Source organism: Fusarium subglutinans (assembly GCF_013396075.1).
Source record: "Fusarium subglutinans strain NRRL 66333 chromosome Unknown NRRL66333_c0000001, whole genome shotgun sequence".
NCBI lineage: Eukaryota > Fungi > Ascomycota > Sordariomycetes > Hypocreales > Nectriaceae > Fusarium > Fusarium subglutinans.
This window is the reverse complement of record NW_023502064.1, coordinates 675,932-697,715: the sequence shown is the minus strand read 5'-3', so window position 1 is coordinate 697,715 and position 21,784 is coordinate 675,932. Positions and strand designations below refer to the sequence as shown.

General features: G+C 49.8%; 6 protein-coding genes across 6 annotated transcripts; 3 read left to right on the top strand and 3 right to left on the bottom strand.

The window, feature by feature from the left end:
- Positions 1-1,699: 1,699 nt before the first annotated feature.
- Positions 1,700-6,148, top strand: FSUBG_224 (mitochondrial processing peptidase alpha chain precursor MPP; the record flags this gene model as incomplete). Its single annotated transcript, XM_036679992.1, has 4 exons — positions 1,700-2,799; positions 2,851-2,944; positions 2,999-3,595; positions 4,583-6,148. The coding sequence occupies 4 exons, from the start codon at positions 1,700-1,702 to the stop codon at positions 6,146-6,148; spliced, it is 3,357 nt and encodes a 1,118-aa protein (XP_036544362.1).
- A 446-nt stretch (positions 6,149-6,594) lies between these two features.
- Positions 6,595-9,351, bottom strand: FSUBG_223 (uncharacterized protein; the record flags this gene model as incomplete). Its single annotated transcript, XM_036679981.1, has 3 exons — positions 6,595-7,092; positions 7,148-9,064; positions 9,127-9,351. The coding sequence occupies 3 exons, from the start codon at positions 9,349-9,351 to the stop codon at positions 6,595-6,597; spliced, it is 2,640 nt and encodes an 879-aa protein (XP_036544361.1).
- A 339-nt stretch (positions 9,352-9,690) lies between these two features.
- On the top strand, positions 9,691-15,177 carry FSUBG_222 (ribosomal RNA processing RRP5; the record flags this gene model as incomplete). The annotated part of the gene is made up of 3 exons (XM_036679971.1): positions 9,691-10,095; positions 10,147-14,580; positions 14,635-15,177. 3 exons carry the CDS (start codon positions 9,691-9,693, stop codon positions 15,175-15,177), a joined length of 5,382 nt encoding a protein of 1,793 aa, XP_036544360.1.
- A 1,147-nt stretch (positions 15,178-16,324) lies between these two features.
- Positions 16,325-16,799, top strand: FSUBG_221 (secreted NIS1; the record flags this gene model as incomplete). The annotated part of the gene is made up of 2 exons (XM_036679960.1): positions 16,325-16,559; positions 16,609-16,799. 2 exons carry the CDS (start codon positions 16,325-16,327, stop codon positions 16,797-16,799), a joined length of 426 nt encoding a protein of 141 aa, XP_036544359.1.
- Positions 16,800-17,199: 400 nt separating this feature from the next.
- On the bottom strand, positions 17,200-19,059 carry FSUBG_220 (increased rDNA silencing IRS4; the record flags this gene model as incomplete). The annotated part of the gene is made up of 1 exon (XM_036679949.1): positions 17,200-19,059. The coding sequence occupies one exon, from the start codon at positions 19,057-19,059 to the stop codon at positions 17,200-17,202; it is 1,860 nt and encodes a 619-aa protein (XP_036544358.1).
- A 1,202-nt stretch (positions 19,060-20,261) lies between these two features.
- On the bottom strand, positions 20,262-21,361 carry FSUBG_219 (uncharacterized protein; the record flags this gene model as incomplete). The annotated part of the gene is made up of 2 exons (XM_036679937.1): positions 20,262-20,922; positions 20,976-21,361. 2 exons carry the CDS (start codon positions 21,359-21,361, stop codon positions 20,262-20,264), a joined length of 1,047 nt encoding a protein of 348 aa, XP_036544357.1.
- Positions 21,362-21,784: the final 423 nt, after the last annotated feature.

The window sequence follows — 21,784 nt, the reverse complement described above, 5'->3', positions numbered from 1 at the left end:
CCACCTCCAAAAAGGGATCCGCGCTCCGTTTCCGATACTGAACCCCTGTTCTACGTATGGCTATGTTTTGCCAAGACGCCTTTTTTTTCCCCAAGAGTCAGTGAAGCTGAGATGTTCTGGAGCGGCCACCCCGAATCACGTTCTGATTCTGACTGGCAGGCAGATTTGATCACTTGGCTGCGTGCGTGATGTTAGTTACCTGCTTTTTAACTAAGTTTGGGCACTGTTGATTGATTGATATCGCCATGAACCAATTCGCTATTCGCAGATGATCCTTGCAATTGCCTGTTCTTGATGGGCCACTAATGCAATCTTTATTGAGGCTAACATGAGTCCTACTGGGGGATTGCCAGCATGGAGAGAAATTGAGAATCAGGTATCAATGGTCAATGGACTTGAGTCAGCTACTAAGAACCTTTCTGATGATGAAAGATCCATGAGTTCAACCTTGCAAAATACTGTCCTTTATCTATTATTACGTCTGCCAAAACTGTTCGTTCCTTGACTAGAATTCAAGGATCTCACTCTCTGCTCGGGCGTTCTCGCTAGGGGACCCATATCCTGATCGATCCCCTCTCTTATTCTGGAGGAGGAGTGTCCCCCCCCTTCACTCACTAGAACAAATCAAGCTCGATGCCCCTGTCAGCTCAAGAACATGACACCCCTGTCTTGATCCCCGGTTCTTCAGGTGTGGTGAAAGAAAGCACAGCAGGTTCCATCACTGATTTAGTGGTCTTCTTTTCTTTCATCCGCTGAATGGGCTCTGTACGAAATACTGTACCGCCGCCACTGTTGTTTCTCTGATCCATCGTATCGCCAAGACCAGCCCGTAAATCAACTCACCAACCTCCCTCTTCCTTTTCCTTTCTCTCTGCCTCGCGCTTCCTCGACTGTTCTTGGTCTTGTCTATTTGCTTTTCCGTTATTATTGCCATCAATCAAATCTTGCGTCGGAATCAATCCTCCCTCCTCATAGGACTACCTCCCTGCCTCTAACGGAATAACGAACCATCGACCCCAAGTCTAGAACTGATCTGCAAGGCGGAACTGAACCGACAGGAGAAGGCAATTCAACTCCAGCAATTCCCATCAGCGACTACAGTAGACGAAACGATAGACCTGAGTGATATCGCCTGCTTCATATGCGCACGCCATCCATCATAAGACCCTGTTTCTCTTACCAACGCTCTCGTCATACCGAATACTCTGCAACACCAAAGCCAGCGTCTGTCTCAGTAGAGGTTTCAGTCCCTTCGCCGTCTGCAGCAAACACAACAAGAAACAAGACAAGACTTTTTCAACTCAAGGCAAAGCAAAGCAAAGCAAGCAAGGGTTAGACTGGAAATTAAGCTTCGTCTTTCTGCAGTGCAATTCTCTTCACTTGTTGCCTGACCTGATAGTGTCCAAGTCCAGATTGCGCCGCATTCTAACTACTGCTTCTCCCTTTCTCGGTTGACTCCGTCTGGCTCTGATTTAGAGTTGATCTGATCTGCTCAAATACCTACCAGCTCCTGACCATTCATTGCATCTGCATTTGCATCTGTTCCAGTTCACCCCCTTCCCGTCGTCTTGTCTTTCTTGTCACTCTGCTTGAAAGCTGTACCCTTGCAGGGCACCCACCTAATACAGGGCCCTGCTCTCTCTTACATACGCCCAGTTACATATTTGTTTCCCTTGTTCTCAAATCCCCTCCTCCAAATATGTTTACTCAACCAGTGGTTTCCACGCCTACGGGCCCGCCACAGTCCTCCTCCACATCCACCTCAAGACCGAGTCGTCTCCGAGGTTTGAGCTACTTGCGTAACTATACACAAAATCATTTATTGTCTCGCGACAACCACCATAACAGCTCCAGTTCTGGATCAGCAGGCGGCACAGGCACAGGCACAGCAAGCGCACGAAGCACGTCCCCTAATCGACACGGCTCTAGCCTCACGCGATCCCTCAGCCATTCGCCTACTACAAGTGGACCATCCACTGGAACCCAGAACACCAACCACTTGACACTCGTCAGTTCGACACCCGATCCCGTGAGGAATTTGACATCGGCGACCACCACAACATCGATACCTGCGCTGCCTCCTACTTCTGTTCCTGCTTCCGCTTCCGCTGCTACTGACGCTGCTACAACAAATTCTACTGAATCACAAAAGGCTTCCTCACAGCACTCTGCCGACATCAACGACCCCGCTACCACTGCACCAGAATTCTCAATGACTGCAGATACTCAAGCCTCCGCAGCCGCAGCCGCTGGCGTAGTCGACTCGAACCATGACCAGCCTACCATGACGAGATCGCGATCAGCCACCACTGGCGAAGGGGGCTCGTCGACTCCCGAAACTGCCCCATCAATTCGCTTCTCAGCCTACTACGACCCGCGCTCTACCCGCCCGTCCCTGACATTCCCTCCTATTTCCAGAACTCTGCCCACAGGGTCTGAGAAGATTCGTGTTGGCCGTTACTCAGAACGCGATAGTCACTCCATGTCGAATATGCCTGGTAACCAGCCATCAGCTGCACCAGTGGGTTTCAAGAGCAAGGTCGTCAGTCGTCGCCACTGCGAGTTCTGGTACGAGGATGGAAAATGGTATATCAAGGACGTTAAAAGCTCTTCTGGTACATTCCTAAACCATATTCGCCTAAGCCCACCGTCTCAGGAAAGCAAAGCTTTCCCCATCAACGATGGAGATATCGTACAACTCGGAATTGACTTTAAAGGTGGAGAAGAGATGATCTTCCGCTGTGTCAAGATGCGACTAGAGTTAAACCGTGGGTGGCAGAACAAGCTTAACACATTTAAGTAAGTTTGGACTCGACTGTTGAAATGTTTAAATGCTGACATTCTGATTAGCATGGCGGCGCACAAGAGGTTGCAGACGATGGCTTCTAGTGGAGCAGCTGGTACTAACTCTCAAGATTGCTCCATTTGCTTGAGCTCTATTGCTGTAAGCCTTATTTGTATCCTTATTCTCCGCCTAACTTTACTGATGATCATTTAGCCCTGCCAATCTTTATTTGTAGCACCCTGCTCTCACACCTGGCATTTCAAGTGTGTGAGATCGCTGCTCAATTCCCCGCAATACCCCATTTTCATCTGCCCCAACTGTCGAGCTGGTGCCGATTTAGAAGCTGATGTCGATGAACTGGCCGAAGAATGGCAGCAGCTTAAGAACGAAGCCGAGGCAGAAGCGTCAACTCCAGCTCAAGCCGACACCGAGCCAGAGACGGATCCGGTCCCTGCTGCTGCTAACTCGGGAACTTCGACACCGGAGCGATCGCACACAGCCGACATAGACCACATGGACGTCACTGTCAACATCACACCAGAAACACCTCAGCGAAATGAAGTTAGCCATGCTATATCCGAGCCGTTACCTATTAGAAATGTGGCCTCAGCTCCACGAAGAGTTGGCCAGCTGGGAGATAGCCGAACACCGTCACCTCCAGGCGGCACTGAAGGACCAATCACTCCGCGAAATAACGTTGGACCGTGGGTTTTTGATGGCAGTGCCGGCCGTACAGTGAGCGCCACAGAAGGCGAAATGACAAGTATAGATGCTGCAGCACAGCCAGATACAAGCGAACACGACACCACGGTACGGTAATGACTTGATTCGAAGCCTGGTTCAAACTACTACATACATAAAGACCACTTGACCTTCAAGTGGGGCTTGGGAATCATTACATATATGGCGTTCTATTGGTTTGTCCTGGTTCTCATGGCAGCAAAGGCGTTGAGGGGTTTTAAACACAGCCATCTGTCGAAAAATGCAGAGTTGGTTTGCTTGGGCTGGTGCGGCACAGCGTTGTCCTGGTTCATTCTTCTAAGAGATATATGAGGGAGATTTAGACGCGAGAGAGTGGACGTTTATATGTGATAGGATGCGAATGGCCAAATATGGGTCTATAAGCAGGAGTTAATGGAATAGACTTGTTCTCATATCATTCCAACTGAGATGCTAAAGATGTCGTGTAGCTTCGCAAGATGAGACGCTGTTTTCAAGAAGGCGTTCGTATAACGAACGCCACTACATACGTAGGCAGATGGACCCTGTTGTGCTATCTCCAGTCTACGCTATACTTGGAAAATGGAAAATGTTAATTCATCCTTTCGTTGATTTCGGAAAGCTTTCAGTTGTGTTGTTGTCTTTCTCTCATCTGTACCTTATATTAAAAAATGGCATTATGTCATCACCGTCGTTCCCGGCACCGAGATGATCCGGGCTAATCGCCGAGTGCGGGCGGCCTGTCCGGGGTTGTGCTAAATTTCGACGGGCTTTAGTCGCAAACTCATCCGCCAGCGCCAATACTTCAACCAAGCATTTCTTTGCCCTTTGCACTTTGCTAGAATAGAATCGGGATTTGCTTTTCTCTTATTCTTGCTAGCAGGCGCATCATAATAATGCTTCGTCCATTTACTCAGTGCCTGCCAACAAGGGCCCGGGCGTCATGCTCCCGGGTCTTGGGGCAGGCTTCCAAGCTTTCGCTGGCGCGGAGATCGATGGCTACCGTTCAAGTGAAGGGAATTGAGAAGGTATTTGATATAATGTATGCATTTGAGACCCTCAGCTAATATGTAATAGGACCCTACAGAACTTGACCGAGTCACAACTCTTCCCAATGGCCTGCGAGTTGCATCAGAAGCCCTCCCCGGATCCTTCGCCGGCGTAGGTGTGTATATCGAAGGCGGTTCTCGATTCGAAAATGACTCTCTCCGCGGTGTATCTCATATCATGGACCGTCTTGCTTTCAAATCGACATCGAAGCGCTCCGCAGATGATATGCTCGAGCAGGTCGAGGCCTTGGGTGGAAATATTCAATGTGCCTCTTCAAGAGAGAGCATGATGTACCAAGCCGCAACCTTTAACAACGCCGTTCCCCCGACAATTGAACTTCTCGCCGAAACGATTCGCGATCCTCAAATTACGGAGGATGAGGTAGCAGAGCAGATCGAGACCGCGCGATATGAAATCCGAGAGATTTGGAGCAAGCCCGAACTTATCTTGCCCGAGCTGGTACACACTGCTGCGTTTAAGGACAATACGCTCGGAAATCCGTTGCTATGCCCGGAGGAGAGGTTAGGCGTTATTGACAGAAATACTGTTTTGGCGTACCGAGACCTCTTCTACAGACCTGAGAGAATGGTCGTAGCCTATGCTGGAGTCGAGCACGGAGAGGCTGTCCGATTAACCGAAAAGTTCTTCGGCGATATGAAGAAGGGTAGCGAACGTGTCCAAGATATCACGGGCTCTGAGACGAGTGAGAGCGAAGTATCGGATAGCGAGGCCAGCTCATCCTCAGCGTCTTCATCATCACAGTCCTCCTCAGGCCTACTCTCACGATTTTTCAAGCACACCCCTTACGCTTCTCGAAACCTTCAGAACCTCCCCTCTCAAAACGACATCACAAAACCCTCTAAATACACCGGAGGCTTCCTCTCACTCCCCGCTCAACCACCTAATCTGAGCGGTCTCCCCACTTTCACACACATTCACCTCGCTTTCGAGGGTCTACCCGTGGCTTCGGATGACATCTATGCCCTCGCTACCCTTCAGACTCTTCTTGGTGGCGGCGGATCTTTCTCCGCTGGTGGGCCTGGCAAGGGCATGTATTCTCGTCTGTACACCAATGTCCTGAACCAGCATGGCTGGGTTGAGTCATGTATGGCATTCAACCACTCCTACACTGATTCCGGCCTCTTCGGCATTTCAGCAAGCTGTCTTCCTGGCCGTACCGCCAACATGCTTGACGTTATGTGCCAAGAACTACGTGCTTTGACCCTCACAACAGGTTTCTCACGCCTACAAGAGACCGAGGTTGCTCGTGCGAAGAACCAGCTGCGATCCAGTCTCCTAATGAACCTAGAGAGCCGTATGGTTGAGCTCGAAGATCTCGGCCGCTCCATCCAGGTCCATGGCCGCAAGATCCCCGTCAAGGATATGTGCCGTCGCATCGAGAACCTTACAGTGGATGACCTCCGCCGTGTGGCCAAGATGATTGTTGGCGGTAAGGTAAAGAACCCTGGTGGCGGAAGCGGTGCCCCTACCGTGGTGCTCCAGGAAGCTCAGGCATATGGCGTAAGCAGCCACTCGATGAGCTGGGATCAGATTCAAGATCGTATCGATAGCTGGAAGCTTGGCAGCACATAAATGCAGCGTACTGTTTTTCTAGAGGCGATGCATGAGGTGCCTATTGTTGGTCATTTGCAAGAGATTTTCAAATGATGAACAGGTGTATAATAGAGACGGCTTGTCAGGTATGTACAGGGCTTAACGGGCATCAGGTTGGTTGTAGCATTATCCGGAGCATAGAGGTGATGACCTGGAAGATATGTATTATATGAGCCCACGCGATTACTCTACTAGACTCAAAATTCAATGTATACCACATGCGGATGAATTCGATGAATCTATAGAACTGTTATTCTAGGATTTATTATGAGAAAATATAGTGTTAGCAGATAACTCCTGACTGTATCGTCGTCCCATTCTGGGTATGTATCCGTGCCATCTTCGTAATACGCCATAATTCCTGTTGTTCGCCGTCCAGAATTTCTATCAAACAAAATCATATTTTGCACAGATCTGTCAGTCAATCAAAGTTTAGATCGGACTGCCTCAAGGCGATACTTGACATCCTTAAGAGCTTTGTTGGTGGGCTTCCAGTCATCAAACTGCCTAAGCAACTCATCTGCCTCGTTGCTCAACTCGGTTCGCACGAAGTTTTCTTCAAGTAGTCCGCGCATGATCCATGGTAGGACATACGGGTTTTGGGATGTCAGAGGCCCGCCACGCGGGGAGATTGTACAGGTTGGTGGTGACGGACCAGCAGGTGCTGTCTCAAGTGCGTGAGCGATAGCAAGATCGTACACTGCATCATCATAATAAAGGCGAGAGTGTCCAGCGCCAGAGTAAAGAGATCCGGCTAGAGGCACGGAGAGTTCGCGGATCAAGCCATGATCAGAAACGCCGAGGTTGCGAAGCTTAAGAGCAAAACCAACCAAGTGGGCAATGAAGTCAGGGGCATGGACACGCCCGTCGATGAAGACAGCCCGGTAAATGTAAGGGTGATTTGCTGGCGAATAAATAGCAGACTATCGAAGTTAGCTGACCTGGACTGAAGATATGCCATACTCAAGTTAAACTTACCTCCATTGGCACGACTTGGTCATCGATGCTACCAATGAATGTGATACGAGTTCCGTAGTCTACTACCCGCTTGAGAGCTTTCTCGAAACGCTTCGAATTGTCACTCTCTGGGTTCCCAAATTCCCACAACTCAGCTGCCGAGCCCATCAACAGGCCAGACTTGTAGTCTGGGAATGGTCCCAAAGCCACGCCAGCCATGGCACAGACACCAACTTTCGCATTTGTGATGATGCCAAGGTCAATGAGTTTCTCGAGTAACATGATACTGACAGGAACCCCCTGCGAGTGACAAGCAATTAAAATGAAGTCAGCACTCCGAATGTGGTCAATCCAGTTGAGCATAAGATTCCACAAATTATCAACTCGGTCTCTGATTTTCCCTTCTCCTTCTAAGGCGACCTTTTCGATCTCGCAGTCACCACATCCATGAGACTCAGTCCATCTCCTGATCGCCTCAGCACCAAGCGCTGCGAAACGAAGGGATGTGCCTGTAGGCTGACCAATCATGGGACGTAGGTAAGTCGCAGGAAACAGGCCATGGACACCGATTGCAATGGCCTTTCGAATCTTGGGGGGGCTGTCGACTCTGAAAACGTGGTTCGGGGGAGCTTGTTGTGTGCGAAGAAGAAACTGTGTCAATTGCTTCAAGATTGATGGGTTCTCCTTCATGTGATAAGTACTGGAGAAAGATGGTAGAAGAAGGTTTGTAGAAGTTTTAGATGATGTTTCTGATTCGGCAATGGACGGACTAGAGGAAACAGCCTTGACTGCCGCTTTGTCGATATCTTGTGTTGCAGGTGCTGTACTAGTAGGGGTGGAAGTACCAGATACAGACGGTGATGGAGGGTCCAGATCCATCGACTGTGGTCTACCGCGCTTGTTTTTCTTCATCCAGCCCGACTTTACCGTCGCCTGAGCTTCTTTCGCTTTCACATCAGTCTTTGCGCGGTCCTTGGTTGGCGATACGTCGCATTCTGCCATCGGTCGAGGATGAGCCTCTGACCCCTCACCCATGATTGCCACTTCTCCTGACTCCGGCATAGGTGTACTGTCCTTCGACTTTGGTGATTCCTTAGACCAAAACACCCAAGTTGAGCCAGCCTTGGGCGGTGGCTCATGCTGATGTGGAGGCGGCGCATCCGCCATTGTGGCATCTTCAGAAGGTGCATCTGTCCCTGGTTGTGGTTGAGTGTCTTGGTCATCTTCTGAAGCCTTGACAGACTCAGCTACTGGATACCAATAACTGAACCAAGACGTTGACTGTGGAGCTTTGGTGCTTTTAGGTGATGCGACTTGATCTGTAGATGTGGTTTGGGCTGGTGGAGTGACAGGCCTCGGTTCTTCCATTTCCTTGGTGGCCTCGGCTTCAGCGGTTGGTGTCCCATTTGGATCAGGCACGGGAGCGGCCTGCGTCTCTGTGAAAGGTGTTTTTGACCACCATCCAAGCCACCCTGATGATGTTGTTGGACTTTGAGGGTCCGCTTGTGATACGGGAGCTTCAGTACGAGTATCGGGCTGACGTTGATTATCATCGCTCTTCGGTTCGGGTGCCTTGGGTGGCGTCGGTTCTGTGATGACTGTATCTTTCAATGACTCTCGAGTATCCATGACCTTGGAGGACTCCCGGGATGGCTCGAGATCAGACTTTTTCTGAGTCTGCGATTCGGCTTGCGCGCTTTCTTCTGTCATAGTCACATCGGACTTCGTCTCGGAAACCTTTGGCATCGTCTTGATCGTACCGGCCGTACTTCGAATACTAGCGTTATCGTCGCCTTTCCTCGCTTCGTATCGACTTAGATCTGATGTTTTGTTTAACTTGACGGACCCTCCAAAAATGTTTTCCTTTGCGACCGATGTAGATGCCGAGGCTTTGGAGGGTCGCTGCCAGGAACCGTACCAGCTCTTCGTTTTCCGAACCTAGGTGTATTGTCAGATATGGTGGAATGAATAAGAAAAGGGACTATAATAGGCAAACCGACGTCTTTGCTCTTGTTCTGCGCTGTGGAGCCCGGATCACCCATGATCTGCTGTGTTGATGGCGCTTTTGCGTTGTTGTTATGATCCGCCTCTACTGCAGGTGATGCCTTTGATGCCTGTGATTGTGACGTAGGGGCCTCTGTTGTTGAGTTGCTGACCGGGGTCTGAGAGTCGTTGTTCGCGGCTGATTCGGCCGGGTTGGGGCGTGCCTTTTTACGTGGCAACATTATGTATCAAGTATGGCGTGAGTATGCCATGAATGATTCGAATCACGACAAGTTTTGTGTCTATATGTTTTGTTGTTGTTTTATCAGAGTGCTAATTTCATAGTTCCGTCATGTGTTGATTCAGATGCCCGCGCCTAGACCCAACAGCTATGGACAGTTCTGGACGGCCGCTTGGCCCTTGCCCCCGCCATAAAGGGTAACTGTAGGGAAGTGGGCCCACCTGGACAGCCCCATTATTCGTTATCGATAAGAAAAAGATTTCAGTCCATCCAGTTTCGAGAGAAAAAGATCTTGGGAGTGTGAGAAAGCACAGTTGGTGATGCGCCAACGTCTTTCACAATGAGCAACCTTAAACGAAAAGACGCCCCCGGCGGCAATCCGCCTGCCAAATCGGCAAAGAATACAAAAGAAGCTAGACCTACCAAAAAAGAAAATGTCGGCAAAGATGCGAAGCCCGCTCCCAAGAAGAGTGCTGAGACAGCCGACAAGGCTCCCGTTGTGTCGCTCTTGAAGGAAGACGAGCCAATGTTCCCTCGAGGCGGTGCCAGCGTCCTCACTCCTCTAGAGCAGAAGAAGATTCAGCTTGAGGCCAAGGCCGATGCCATGCGCGACGAAGAATTCAACACTGGTAACAAGGTCCAACAGAAGAAGAAGCGGAAGACTGCCCTCAAGGGTGACAAAAAGTCAGACAAGAAGACCGGGGAGGAGGAACAGGCAGTCAGAATTGAGAGTCTGAGCTTCAAGGTAGCCTTGAACTATTACGTTCATTTACGTTGTCTGCTAACATTGATATAGAATCTGGTCAAAGGCTCTCTTGTTCTTGCACAGGTCACACGAATCAACAACCTCGATCTCGAAGTCGCACTACCAAACAACCTTACCGGACACATCTCAATCGTCGCCATTTCCCAACAATTGACGACACGTCTCGAGAACGAGACTGAAGAGAAGGACGATGAGGACGAGGACGAGGCAGAGGATGATGAGGGTATCGACCTCAAGTCCATCTTTTCTGTTGGTCAATACTTGAGAGTGTATGTGGCATCTACTGCCGAGGAGTCCACTGCTGGAAAGAGCAAGCGACGCATTGAGTTGTCCCTGCGGCCCAATGAGGCCAATGCGGGCCTGTCGAAGGATGATGTTGTTCCCAACACTACTGTAATGGCGTCTATTGTCAGCGTTGAGGACCGTGGTTTTGTGATGGACACTGGTATTGAGGGTCTCGGTGCTTTCCTTGCCAAGAGTGAGGTTGATAAGAACATTGACGAGCAAAGATTGCAGCCAGGCGCTGTTTTCTTGTGCCAGGTCACCAGCAAGGGTGCCAATGGTAAGATCGCACAGCTCTCACTTCAGCAAAAGAAGATTGGCAACCCCAAGAGTGTCCCCGCCGATGCCACGACCATCAATACCTTCCTCCCTGGTACCATGGCAGATGTCCTCATCTCCAACACCGATCGACGAGGTCTTTCTGGAAAGATCATGGGGCACCTAGACGTGACTGCAGATATTATCCAATCTGGGGCTGGTCCTGCTGGTGTGAGTTTGGATACAGCCTACAAGATTGGTTCAAGAGTCAAGGCACGAGTAATTTGCAACTTCCCCGGTGCCAGAGAGCCCAAGCTTGGTATCTCCCTTCTTCCGCATATTACCACCCTCGAGAAGAAGCGACCTACCAAGTCAACTGACTCCAAGAAGAACCCAACGCAGGTTCTGCCCATCTCGTCTCTTGTTGAGAAATGCACAGTCCGTCATGTCGAGCCTGATATTGGTCTATTCGTCGATATTGGCATCCCTGGCTTGAGCGGATTTGTCCATATTTCTCGGGTCAAGGATGGCAAGGTGGAAGCACTTTACGAAGCAAGCGGCCCTTACAAGGCTGACTCAGAGCACAAGGGCCGTGTTATTGGCTACAATGAAATGGATGGCCTCTTCCAAATATCCTTTGAGAAGTCTGTGCTTGAGCAGCAATATCTCAGGTTGGAAGATGTTCCCATTGGCGCCATTGTAACATGCAATATTGAGAAGGTTCTTATTGATGAGAAGGGTGTCAGCGGTCTCGTCGTCAAGGTTGCCGAGGGAATCACTGGCTTCGTTCCTGAGCAACACTTTTCCGATGTGAAACTACAACACCCCGAGAAGAAGTTCCGACAGGGCATGAAGGTCAAGGCTCGAGTTCTTTCAACCAACCTATCCAAGAAGCAAATGCGCCTTACCTTGAAGAAGACACTCGTCAACTCGGAAGCTCCTGTTATCAAGGCTTACGAAGAGGCTAGTGTTGGCATGCAGATTCCTGGTACTATTATCAAGATCCAGTCTTCCGGCGCTATCATTCAATTCTTTGGAGCTGTCCAAGGATTCCTGCCAATCTCAGAGATGAGTGAAGCCTATATCAAGGACCCCAAGGAGCATTTCCGAACTGGCCAAGTTGTCAGCGTACATGTCCTTGATGTAGAGCCTGAGTCTAAGAGACTAGTCGTATCCTGCAAGGATCCTTCTGCTTTTGGCCTGGAAAAGCAGAATGCCCTGAAGAAGCTCCAGCTCGGTGACATCGTCTCTGCCAAGGTCACACAAAAGACCGAAGATCAGGTTTTCGTTGAATTGGCCGACGCTCAGCTCAAAGCTATCCTCCCTGTTGGACACCTCACTGATAAGTCAACATCTAAGAACCAATATGCTCTCAAACGGATTGCTGTTGGCCAGACTCTTTCTGACTTGGTGATTATCGAGAAGAACGAGAACCGACGTGCTGTTATTCTTAGTCACAAGCCCAGTCTTGTCAGTGCTGGAAAGGACAAGACCTTACTTACCAGCTTTGAGGATGCTAAGGAAGGGAAGATTGTTGCTGGATTTGTCAGGAACATTACCGTTACAGCCGTCTTCGTTCAATTTGGCGGAGGCGTGAACGCCCTTCTTCCCAAGGCTCGCCTTGCTGCAGACATTCAGGACCTTCCTGACTTTGGCATGCACAAGCACCAGTCGATCGAAGTCAAGGTTGTCTCCGTTATTCCTGATCACAAGCGTATTGTGGTGGCCCCTGCCGACTTCGACGAGTCTGCCGAGTTAGATAAGAAGGCCAAGGCCAGCGACAAGCCTGCTGCTTCAGACGATATTGAGTTTGGCACAGTGGCTAAGGCTAAGATTACATCCATCAAGGATACACAGCTCAACGTTCAGCTTGTCGACAGCAAGGTTCAGGGCCGAATTGATGTCTCTCAAATTTTCGACAAGTGGGAGGATATCCCCGACCCTAAAGACCCTCTGGACAAGTATAGCAAGAAGCAGACCGTGTCAGTACGCGTGATGGGAGTCCACAGCGCCAAAGACCACCGATTTTTGCCATTTTCTCACCGATCTCTTCACTCCGTGCTCGAACTTACCACAAAGCCTAGCGACCTCAAGGCCAAGACTCTCGAACCCCTTTCTCTTGAGAACCTCAAGGTTGGTGACACATATGTCGCCTTCGTCAACAACTCCAGCCCCCAACATCTCTGGGTCAATCTTTCTCCCTCAGTCCGTGGTAGAATCTCTGCCATGGAAGCATCTGATGACCTTTCTCAACTCAACGATCTCGAGGCAAACTTCCCTGTGGGTTCAGCCTTGAAGGTGAGAGTGACTGGTGTCGATGCTCGCAACAAGCGCCTGGACCTGTCTGCCCGCTCTTCCAGCTCATCTGAAACTGTTACTTGGAGTGCTCTCAAGCAAAACATGGTTCTTCCCGGACGAGTCACGAAGGTCAACGAGCGCCAGGTTCTCGTCAAGCTGAGCGAACTTGTGTCAGGACCCGTTCACCTCCCCGACATGGCCGATGACTTTGACACGGTCAACACTCTGAAGCAAAAGAAGGGTGACATCGTTCGCGTTTCTATCGTGGAACTTGATGCAAGCAATAAGAGACTTCGGCTGTCAACCCGTCCTTCTCGTATTATGAGCTCTACACTCCCAGTCAAGGATAAGGAGATCAGCGATGTTTCTCAATTGGATGCCGGTGATATTGTCCGAGGATTTGTCAAGAATGTCTCGGACAAGGGACTTTTCGTTCTCCTTGGTGGACAGGTCACTGCTCTGGTTAAGATTTCGAACTTATCGGATCGTTATCTAAAAGAGTGGAAGGATCATTTCCAAATTGACCAGCTTGTCAGGGGCCGAGTCATTGCTGTTGACAAGCAGACTCGCCATGTGGAGCTGAGCTTGAAGTCTTCTGTCGTTGACGAGGACTACACCCCTCCCATTACCTACAACGATATCAAGGAGGGTCAGGTTGTGACCGGAAAGGTGCGAAAGGTTGAGGAGTTTGGTGCTTTCATCTTGATCGACAACTCCGACAATGTCAGCGGTCTCTGCCATCGCAGTCAGATGGCTGAGAACCCTGTCAAGGACGCAACCAAGCTCTACAAGGAGGGTGATGCCGTCAAGGCTCGTGTTCTAGAAGTTGACACCAATAAGCGACGAGTCACCTTCGGACTTAAGCCTTCACTTTTCGAGGATGTCGATACTGATATGGATGACTCTGATGCTGGTGTGGAGCTCGATGATGATGACAGTGACGACGACGTGGACATGGATGATGCTGGTACGCTCCTCAAGATCCTGGGTACAGACAATGCGGGAGACTCAGACGAAGATGAGGATAATGAGGACGAGGACGACGAGGAGGAGGATGAGGACGAGGATAACGATGATGAGGAGGAAGAGGACTATGATGAGGATGTGGAAATGGAGGACCAACCGACGAAGAAGAAGTCCAAGGGTCTCGGTGCAGGAAAGAAGTCTGAGTGGTCTGCCGACCCCTTCGATGAGCCAGAATCAGAGTCAGAGGAGCAAGCAAAGGACAATGAGAAGACAAAGAAGAAGAGGCGGAACAGGGACGAGATCCAGGTCGATCGAACTGCTGAGCTGGATGCCAATGGCCCTCAGACCTCTAGCGATTACGAGCGATTACTGCTTGGACAGCCTGACTCGTCGGAGCTGTGGATTGCCTATATGGCTTTCCAGATGCAAGTGTCCGAGCTCTCCAAGGCCCGTGAGGTTGCTGAGCGAGCGATCAAGTCTATCAACATCCGTGAAGAGACCGAGAAGCTCAACGTCTGGGTTGCTTACCTCAACTTGGAGGTTGCCTACGGAACTAAGCAGACAGTGGAGGAGGTCTTCAAGCGGGCTTGCCAATACAACGACGCGCAAGAGATCCATGAGCGACTGGCCAGCATCTACATCCAGTCCGAGAAGCTCAAGGTAAGCTATTCCTCAATGCTTCACACAAGTCATCACGCGCTAACTACATAACAGGATGCCGACGCTTTGTTCGAAATAATGGCCAAGAAGTTCGGTGCCAAGTCTCCCAACGTCTGGCTCAACTATGCCCATTTCTTGCATGCTACCCTTAATAATCCTGACCGAGCTCGTGCTCTTCTGCCCCGAGCCACTCAGCAACTAGGCGATCGTCACAGTCAGACCCTCGTGAGCCGCTTCGCCGCTCTCGAATTCCGATCCCCCAATGGCGAGCCTGAACGCGGCCGTACTATGTTTGCGACTCTTCTGGCTGCCTATCCCAAGAAGGGTGATCTCTGGAGCCAGCTTCTCGATCTTGAGATTGGTCTTTCCGATGCTGACCCCACCGCTATCCGTGACGTTTTCGATAGACGGACACGGGTTAAGGGCTTGAATCCCAAGAGGGCTGAGAAGTGGTTCAGACGCTGGGCTGACTGGGAGGAGAAGCTAGACCCCAAGGGCAAGGACAAGGTGATGGCTAAGGCTCAGGAGTGGGCTGTTGCCTTCAAGGCGAAGAAGGAGGCTGCTGATGCTCCTGAGGACGAGGAGATGGAGGAGTAGAATACTCACTCGCATTTGTTTCAATAATTTGGGATACCATAGTATACTCCTGGCAGTCAAAAGTTAGTACTAACGATAGAATTCTTTTCAGCATATATTGTATTGTCATCGACGATCTGTTACAAGTAAAGCAGTCCAAGTGATAGAATTAATACACATACCCCGTACTCCCTCCGTAATGTTGCCCACATCACGGACAAACATCAGCCAAGCATTAACACGAGGTGATCTTCATGGTTCGGGTATCGGCAAGTTATTGGTTGGGGGAATGACGAAGCCATACTAGGTAGGCAGTATGTACAGTATGTTTATTATATATGTGCCGGCGGTATAGCTCCTGTTGACGTGCTGACTCGGTGCAACAACCTGGTATAGATGTCTAGGATATTATTATAAAAAGTGGCACTATTGCCCCTGTAATAACTTTGAGCCGGCACTTATATCCGCACTCTAGGCTGGGCATAAACAGATATTGCGTCATCGTGAGCTGACATAGCGCAAGATGGAAGCGGTAACTAAACTGGCTTATAGAAGCCTCGATCAACTCATAATCACTAATTCTTGTTGGAGAGACACTCTGATTTGTCCACGTACAGCCCCCATTGGGCGGAGAATATAGCATGCACAGCGTCGATCAAGCTCGTATCGGCCTGTGCTAAGCCCAAGTTTCAGATACAGTGCCGCAACGTTGCCTTGGAATGTCAACGGTCAACGCCAAAGAAGATTCTGGCGCAGCCACAAAGAAGATATTAGTCTACATAATTCTTAGTGAGAAGCGGTCAGATCTGCCCCCCCGAAAGATCCGGGGAAGTTCCCAAATTGTTGAATTGCCGAGCTGAAGACCGCATTTGACTTTGGAGTTGGTTGTGATCGGCACTGGAAATTGATTGGGGCGAGCTATGACGGATGCCATGCCATGAGCTGTAAATAGATCTTGGCCGTGGATGTACATAGATGCAAGGGTTTCTGTTGTTTGTATCCATTCACGTTGGACATGCATGAATAACATGATATTAGAGTCGGGCGTTGTATGTGTATATAAAGGATCACCGACTCTTCAACTGAAACCTTTCTGTTCTCTTATCCTCAGCTCAACTCCATCTTATACACACAACCACAAACTACACAACTCTTTACAACCTTCAACATGCGTTTCTCTATCGCCGCCGCTTCCACCGCTCTCCTCGCTCTCGCTGAGGCCCGCATCACCGGTATCAAGGTCCCCAAGGAGATCGCAGTCGGTGAGCCCTTCGAGGCCATCATCGTCCGCGAGAACTACATCCAGAGCGTCTTCGACTCCTCCATCGTCTTTGGCTATGCTCCTGAGTCTCAATACCCCGGCACCATCGGCCAAGTCGCCGATTCCTTCGCCCTCGGAAAGGGTATGTCTCCCTCCTTTTATCCTCATCTCACTGCTAATACAACAAACAGCCGAGTCTAACAAGATCGAGCCTCTGAAGAAGAAGCTCACCATCCCCGAGGGCGCTACCAAGGGCAAGGGCCTCGTCACCGCTGCTCTTCTTAGCATCTATGGTGCTTCTGGAAGCCCTACCATCAGCGAGTACAATGTCACCGTCACTTTTGGCGACAAGACTAGCGACGAGTATGCTAGCTCATCATGAGTTGTTACTAGAGTTTGATTACCTATGTCAGGGGATAAAACCTTGACGTGGTGGTGTTGAATATGGAGACTGTACGGGGGTCGTCTTGTGTAGACAAGTCAAATTTCCCTGGTCTGCAAATGGACTGTTTATATCTTCTTAGCACATTTTGCATATTAGAACAGACGTACGTGGCTTATGAAAATATTGGAGCATATGAATCTTGATGCCTATCCTATCTATCGTATACTATATACTCTTCTGTGCTTCTTTCTTTGTATCTGCGATGTAACTCACTTATTCATCAATATGGAATGACAGGGATATGAACAATTGTTTATACAGCCAATAGGCAAGTATGTAGTCTATCCGTAACTAGGGTATCACTCTATAGAAAAAGGACAAATTTGAATTAACCTCCCTAATGCTTGTGTCCGTGTTTCTTGGTCTGTATACCATTGGCGCTGCCCCAGACACTGTCACTCACTTTGGCTGGGATCTTGCGTCCACGAAGGCGCTGGTCAATCAACCACATGCCAACAACAAACTCTGCACGTCCCAGAACGCCTCGTCCCTTACGGTCAACTAGGTCCCATACCTCGGCCAGTTCATCTGCTGGTAGACGAGACCGCTTCCAGATTTCTCGAACAACTATGTTGAGAACATACTCTGAGGGATCTCCGTTCATAGCATCCAGAGGTGCGTTGGGCAAGTCAAGGTACAAACCACGGTTAGATGCCCAAACTGCTTCGTATCGTTTCCGCTCTCGTGGCGTTACTTCTTCCCTCCACTTCTTTCGCGAACCTTCGTGGTGCGCGTGCTTTCCTTTATGAAGCTTCAACCCCTTCTTTTTGTTTCGACCTGTATCCTCTTCTAGAGACTTGGGCGGCTGTCGTAAAGTCTGCATCAGACGAGGTGATTTCTGCCTTCGAGGCAATGGTGGTGCTAGACTGCCTCCCGTATTATGTGGTGTAAGACGAGCAGACGCAAGTGAACCAGCCACGATGGCGCTCGTGAGAGACTCGAGTGGGAGGCTTGTGGCTGATGAGCTTTGAAACTGGCTGCGTCGAAAATCTCGAGTCGGTGATGGCGGAACACTACCCGTGAAATGCCTCTTTACAGTCATCACCGGAGGAGATTCTCGTACCGGCGACTGAACAGATGATGCAGACACGAAGGTATCGTCCGAAGATACTGTCAGCGCCGATGTAGGCCGTGCTTCTGTAGGAGTAGGCGGAGTTGTCCTTGGACGAGATAATCGAGGTTCGAGCGGAGGAGCAGATCGTTTTTGTGTGATAGTTGGGGACTCTTCACGTACGACACTCTTAGACTCGGTCTTTGGTTTGTTTGTCCCTCTAGGCTGCGGTGGTGTGGGAGGCCGTGGTTTTGGTTGCTCCTTGGGTTTAGGACTGCGTTTCTGAGGATCTGGCGATGGCGTCGGCATAGGGTTGGTTGCATGACGAGTAATAATCTGAGGAGGTGTCTTTGGTCTCATAAATGACTTTGGACTCAGAACTGGGTTCGGACTCAGAGCAGGATTGGGACTTAGAACTGGCTTGGGAGGAAGTGCTGGCTTAGGTGACAATGCCTCCGGAGCTCGTTTGATGGGCGTCCGAGGCTCCGGTGTCAATGGTTTTGGTTTTGGCTTGGGCTTAGGCTTCGGTTTGGTTTCCAGTGAATGTCTCTCCTCTTGCTGTAGCCCCTCTTCTGAGATACTATCGACCTGTTCTTTAGGAGCTTTGGCAGGAGTCCTTTTAGGAGAGTTTCGCTTCACAGGGTCACCGGCGCGGCTTTGTTCAAACATTGAGATAAGTGATCCAGTTGGCGCAATAGGCCCTGAATCAACAATATCACCACTGCTCGAAGAACCTTCAACACTCGTCCTCCTCCGTGGTGTTCGCGCCTTGGGGCTAGGACTAGCACTTCGACTTGCTGCCAGCGTGGCAGCTATGAAGCTTGCGCTCTTAGGATCTGTGCCTCCCCTAGCTGCACTCGGATAAAGCTGGGCCGGACTATGGCCCAGCTGTCTCAGCCTCGCCGCTATTGATCCCCCATTTTGTCCATGTTGTTCGTTGTCGATTGTGCTTCCGCCCGTACTCTGCGCGCCGAGGTTCTTAGTAGGGCTTCGAGGACGTCCGGCTGATGTCGCAGCGGTTAAAGCGCCATTGTCCTTTTGTGGAGGTGGAGGAGCAGGTTTGGGTTTGTTAAAGGCAAGTGTTGCGCCCCTGAGGGCAGCGGCAGCATCGGAAGAGCCCGTCGTATGGGCAGCGACGGGAGTCATCACCGTCAAGGCGACATTGACATTGAAAGTATTAAGGAATGCGATATGAGGTCATCCAAGGATTTGTTCAATAGGGGGTCGGGATTAAAGGTCGGATATATAGGATATACTCGAGATTGGAGGTCGTTGATTGATGAGGAAAAGGTGAGATGACAAGGTAGATCGGATAAGATGTTGTATAGATCACGAGTTGAAAGTTTTGGGTCCCGTCGGGGTCTGAGACTTGAGACTGGCAGGGTTCACGTCAACGTCTCACGTCTCGCTCGCGGCTGCAACGGAACCTCAGTAGAGTTCATTAAAAGCAGCCGCGAATTCCAGGGACCTTTAGCGGGATGTTCCACTTGTAGCACAGAGGTCTCGGGCTACTCAAGGGCGCTAGAACCTCTATTGGTTTAGCCGACATAAACGGTCGACAGCGCTGGCAGGACATAACCCCTGGCTATTTTTGGCAGCGCAAGACCCAGATCACGGGGTTACCAAGGAGACGGGTTAAGGCAGTTGCATGTCATTGAGTCGCTGAGATTCGTAATCGCCTACGAATAACTCTGGCTGATTCAGTCTGTGGGGTACAGAGTAATTATAGGATGCTAATTCCAACTAATTCCGCTATTTCTCTACAGCTTCCAGATCTGGCTTCTTCTATCTGCCATTGAAGAATAATTTACAAGAGTTAGCTTCTCGCGTTCTTGAAATAACTTCATCTTGTTCCGATATAGCAATTACCTAGTCTAGGTAGTTTCCCCTCATACACAGCAATGTCTAGGTATTACTCAGAGTGCCCAGAAAGGTAGCAGAAGTCAGTACCCTTAACCTATTGATGAAAGAGACTATCTCAGGCCTTCTAAGCCTACTTTGAGTTAACCTAATCTTTATATGACTTAAAATAAAGGTTCTTGGTTAGGAGTCTTCACCTTGATCTGCGATATCGCCACTCAACCACCAGCATCTAGACCAGGAGATTTTCATCCAGAGATCTACCACCCATCTACAACCCTCCTCTCCAATTATGCTTTTATCTGATCCGAATAAGGCATGTCTATCAAACAAAGTCACGAGCTTAACACACACAAGAGTTGAAGAAGTGAAACTAGTCGCGGCCATTAATATGAGCTAGTCCAACACAGGACGATACAAGTAAGCACTTAAAACGCCTTCTATCGCTTTCCACCAATCCAAAACAATGCCCTCTCTTTTTCGTATGCTTATTTGTACTTGACGGTTCCATCGCCCATCTCATGAATCTGCGCAGTATTAGAATCTGGAGCTTCAACCGGCACTTGAGCTCCTGGGATGGGAGGTGAAGGGCTGTGTTGCCAGCCCTGAGGAGGCGGTGATCCAGTGTGCCATTCCTGGTAAGGATGCATGTGTTGCTGTTGTTGTTGTTGTTGAGGTGCCATTCCATACGGCATTTGTGGCTGCGTGTGTGCTTGGTCTGACATTAATGGCTGAGCTGCTGCTTTCTTCTTGTTGTCTCGTCGGCGGATGAAGAAGATAATGAGGCCCACGGCAACGAGAACAGCGACGCCTCCAACGACACCGCCAGCGATAGCGCCTACGGGTGTGCTACTTCCACTGTTGTCTTTGTTTTCTTCACCGTCGTTGTTTTGGGGTGCGCCTGTGACTGTTGTAGTCGATGCGGCGGTTGTTGACTTTGATGAGGCTTCGGTGGTGGTTTCTTCTGTGCTTGATGCTTCGGTGGTGGCCAGAGCTGGGAAGACGTCCACGCCTAGTGTTGATTGTTCGAAGTCGCTTACACCATCTGGGAAGTTCATGCTGCTGAAACCAGATTGTGTATGGCAAGGGTACTTCTCGATGTTGTTGGGGAAGTAGATGGTGTAACACTCCGTCTTTGTATCGGCAGTGCTGTTCAATTAGATCAGCGAATGCCTCAATTGTGAAACTCGGAGTTGACTCACCATTTCTGAATGTTTGTGTTCCGTCTACAGTCCACATCACACTTATCCGTGTTCAAAGCATCGGCACTGTTCATACAAGCCGTCTTGAAGTCCCTCTCACCACAAAACGCAACATTGTACTTGTCATTCTCGTACATACACTTCACACCGCCAGTACATGTGAAGAAGAAAGATGTGTTTGGTGTGTAGAAACCGCAAGTGTTGTCTGGGGCGACAGTAATGCTGAGAGTCTCAGTAGTTGCGTCTGCGCGCACATATACATGACGGATGGCACCAAGTCTCGCCGGTGAAGTAGGTTCTGGTGCTGAAGGTGGTAGATCAAACTCAAGAGCACTCGTCTTGTCAAGAGAGAAAGACACCAGAGCTGCGACAGCGAGCCATCTCATCGAGGAACCCATCTCTGAAGTTGATATACGGAGAATTGAACTGGAGCCAAGACCGGAGGGTGTAAGAGAGGAAGAGAGGAAGACAGTGAGAGAATAAGAGAAATTGGAAGACAACACTTATGAAGGATTGCCTTTCGAATCGACTAGGAAACAGCCCTGCCACCATATCTAGCTCATAAAAGAGCCAATCACTCAGAGTCAGCCCATCTCTCGAAACATAGCCAGCCTTGGTCAACGCCCTTAGCTCATTACAAGGGTGAACGGCTGAGGAGCTAAGAAATTAACCATAAGCGCTTATTGGCGCCATCAACCCAAATTGGGTATGCAGCCCACCTATACCCAAAACATGCTAGTCAAAAGCCAAGTCTCGACCTCTCAATAGGGCTGTGTAGCTTGAGCCTTGGTCAAACATACATGAATGGA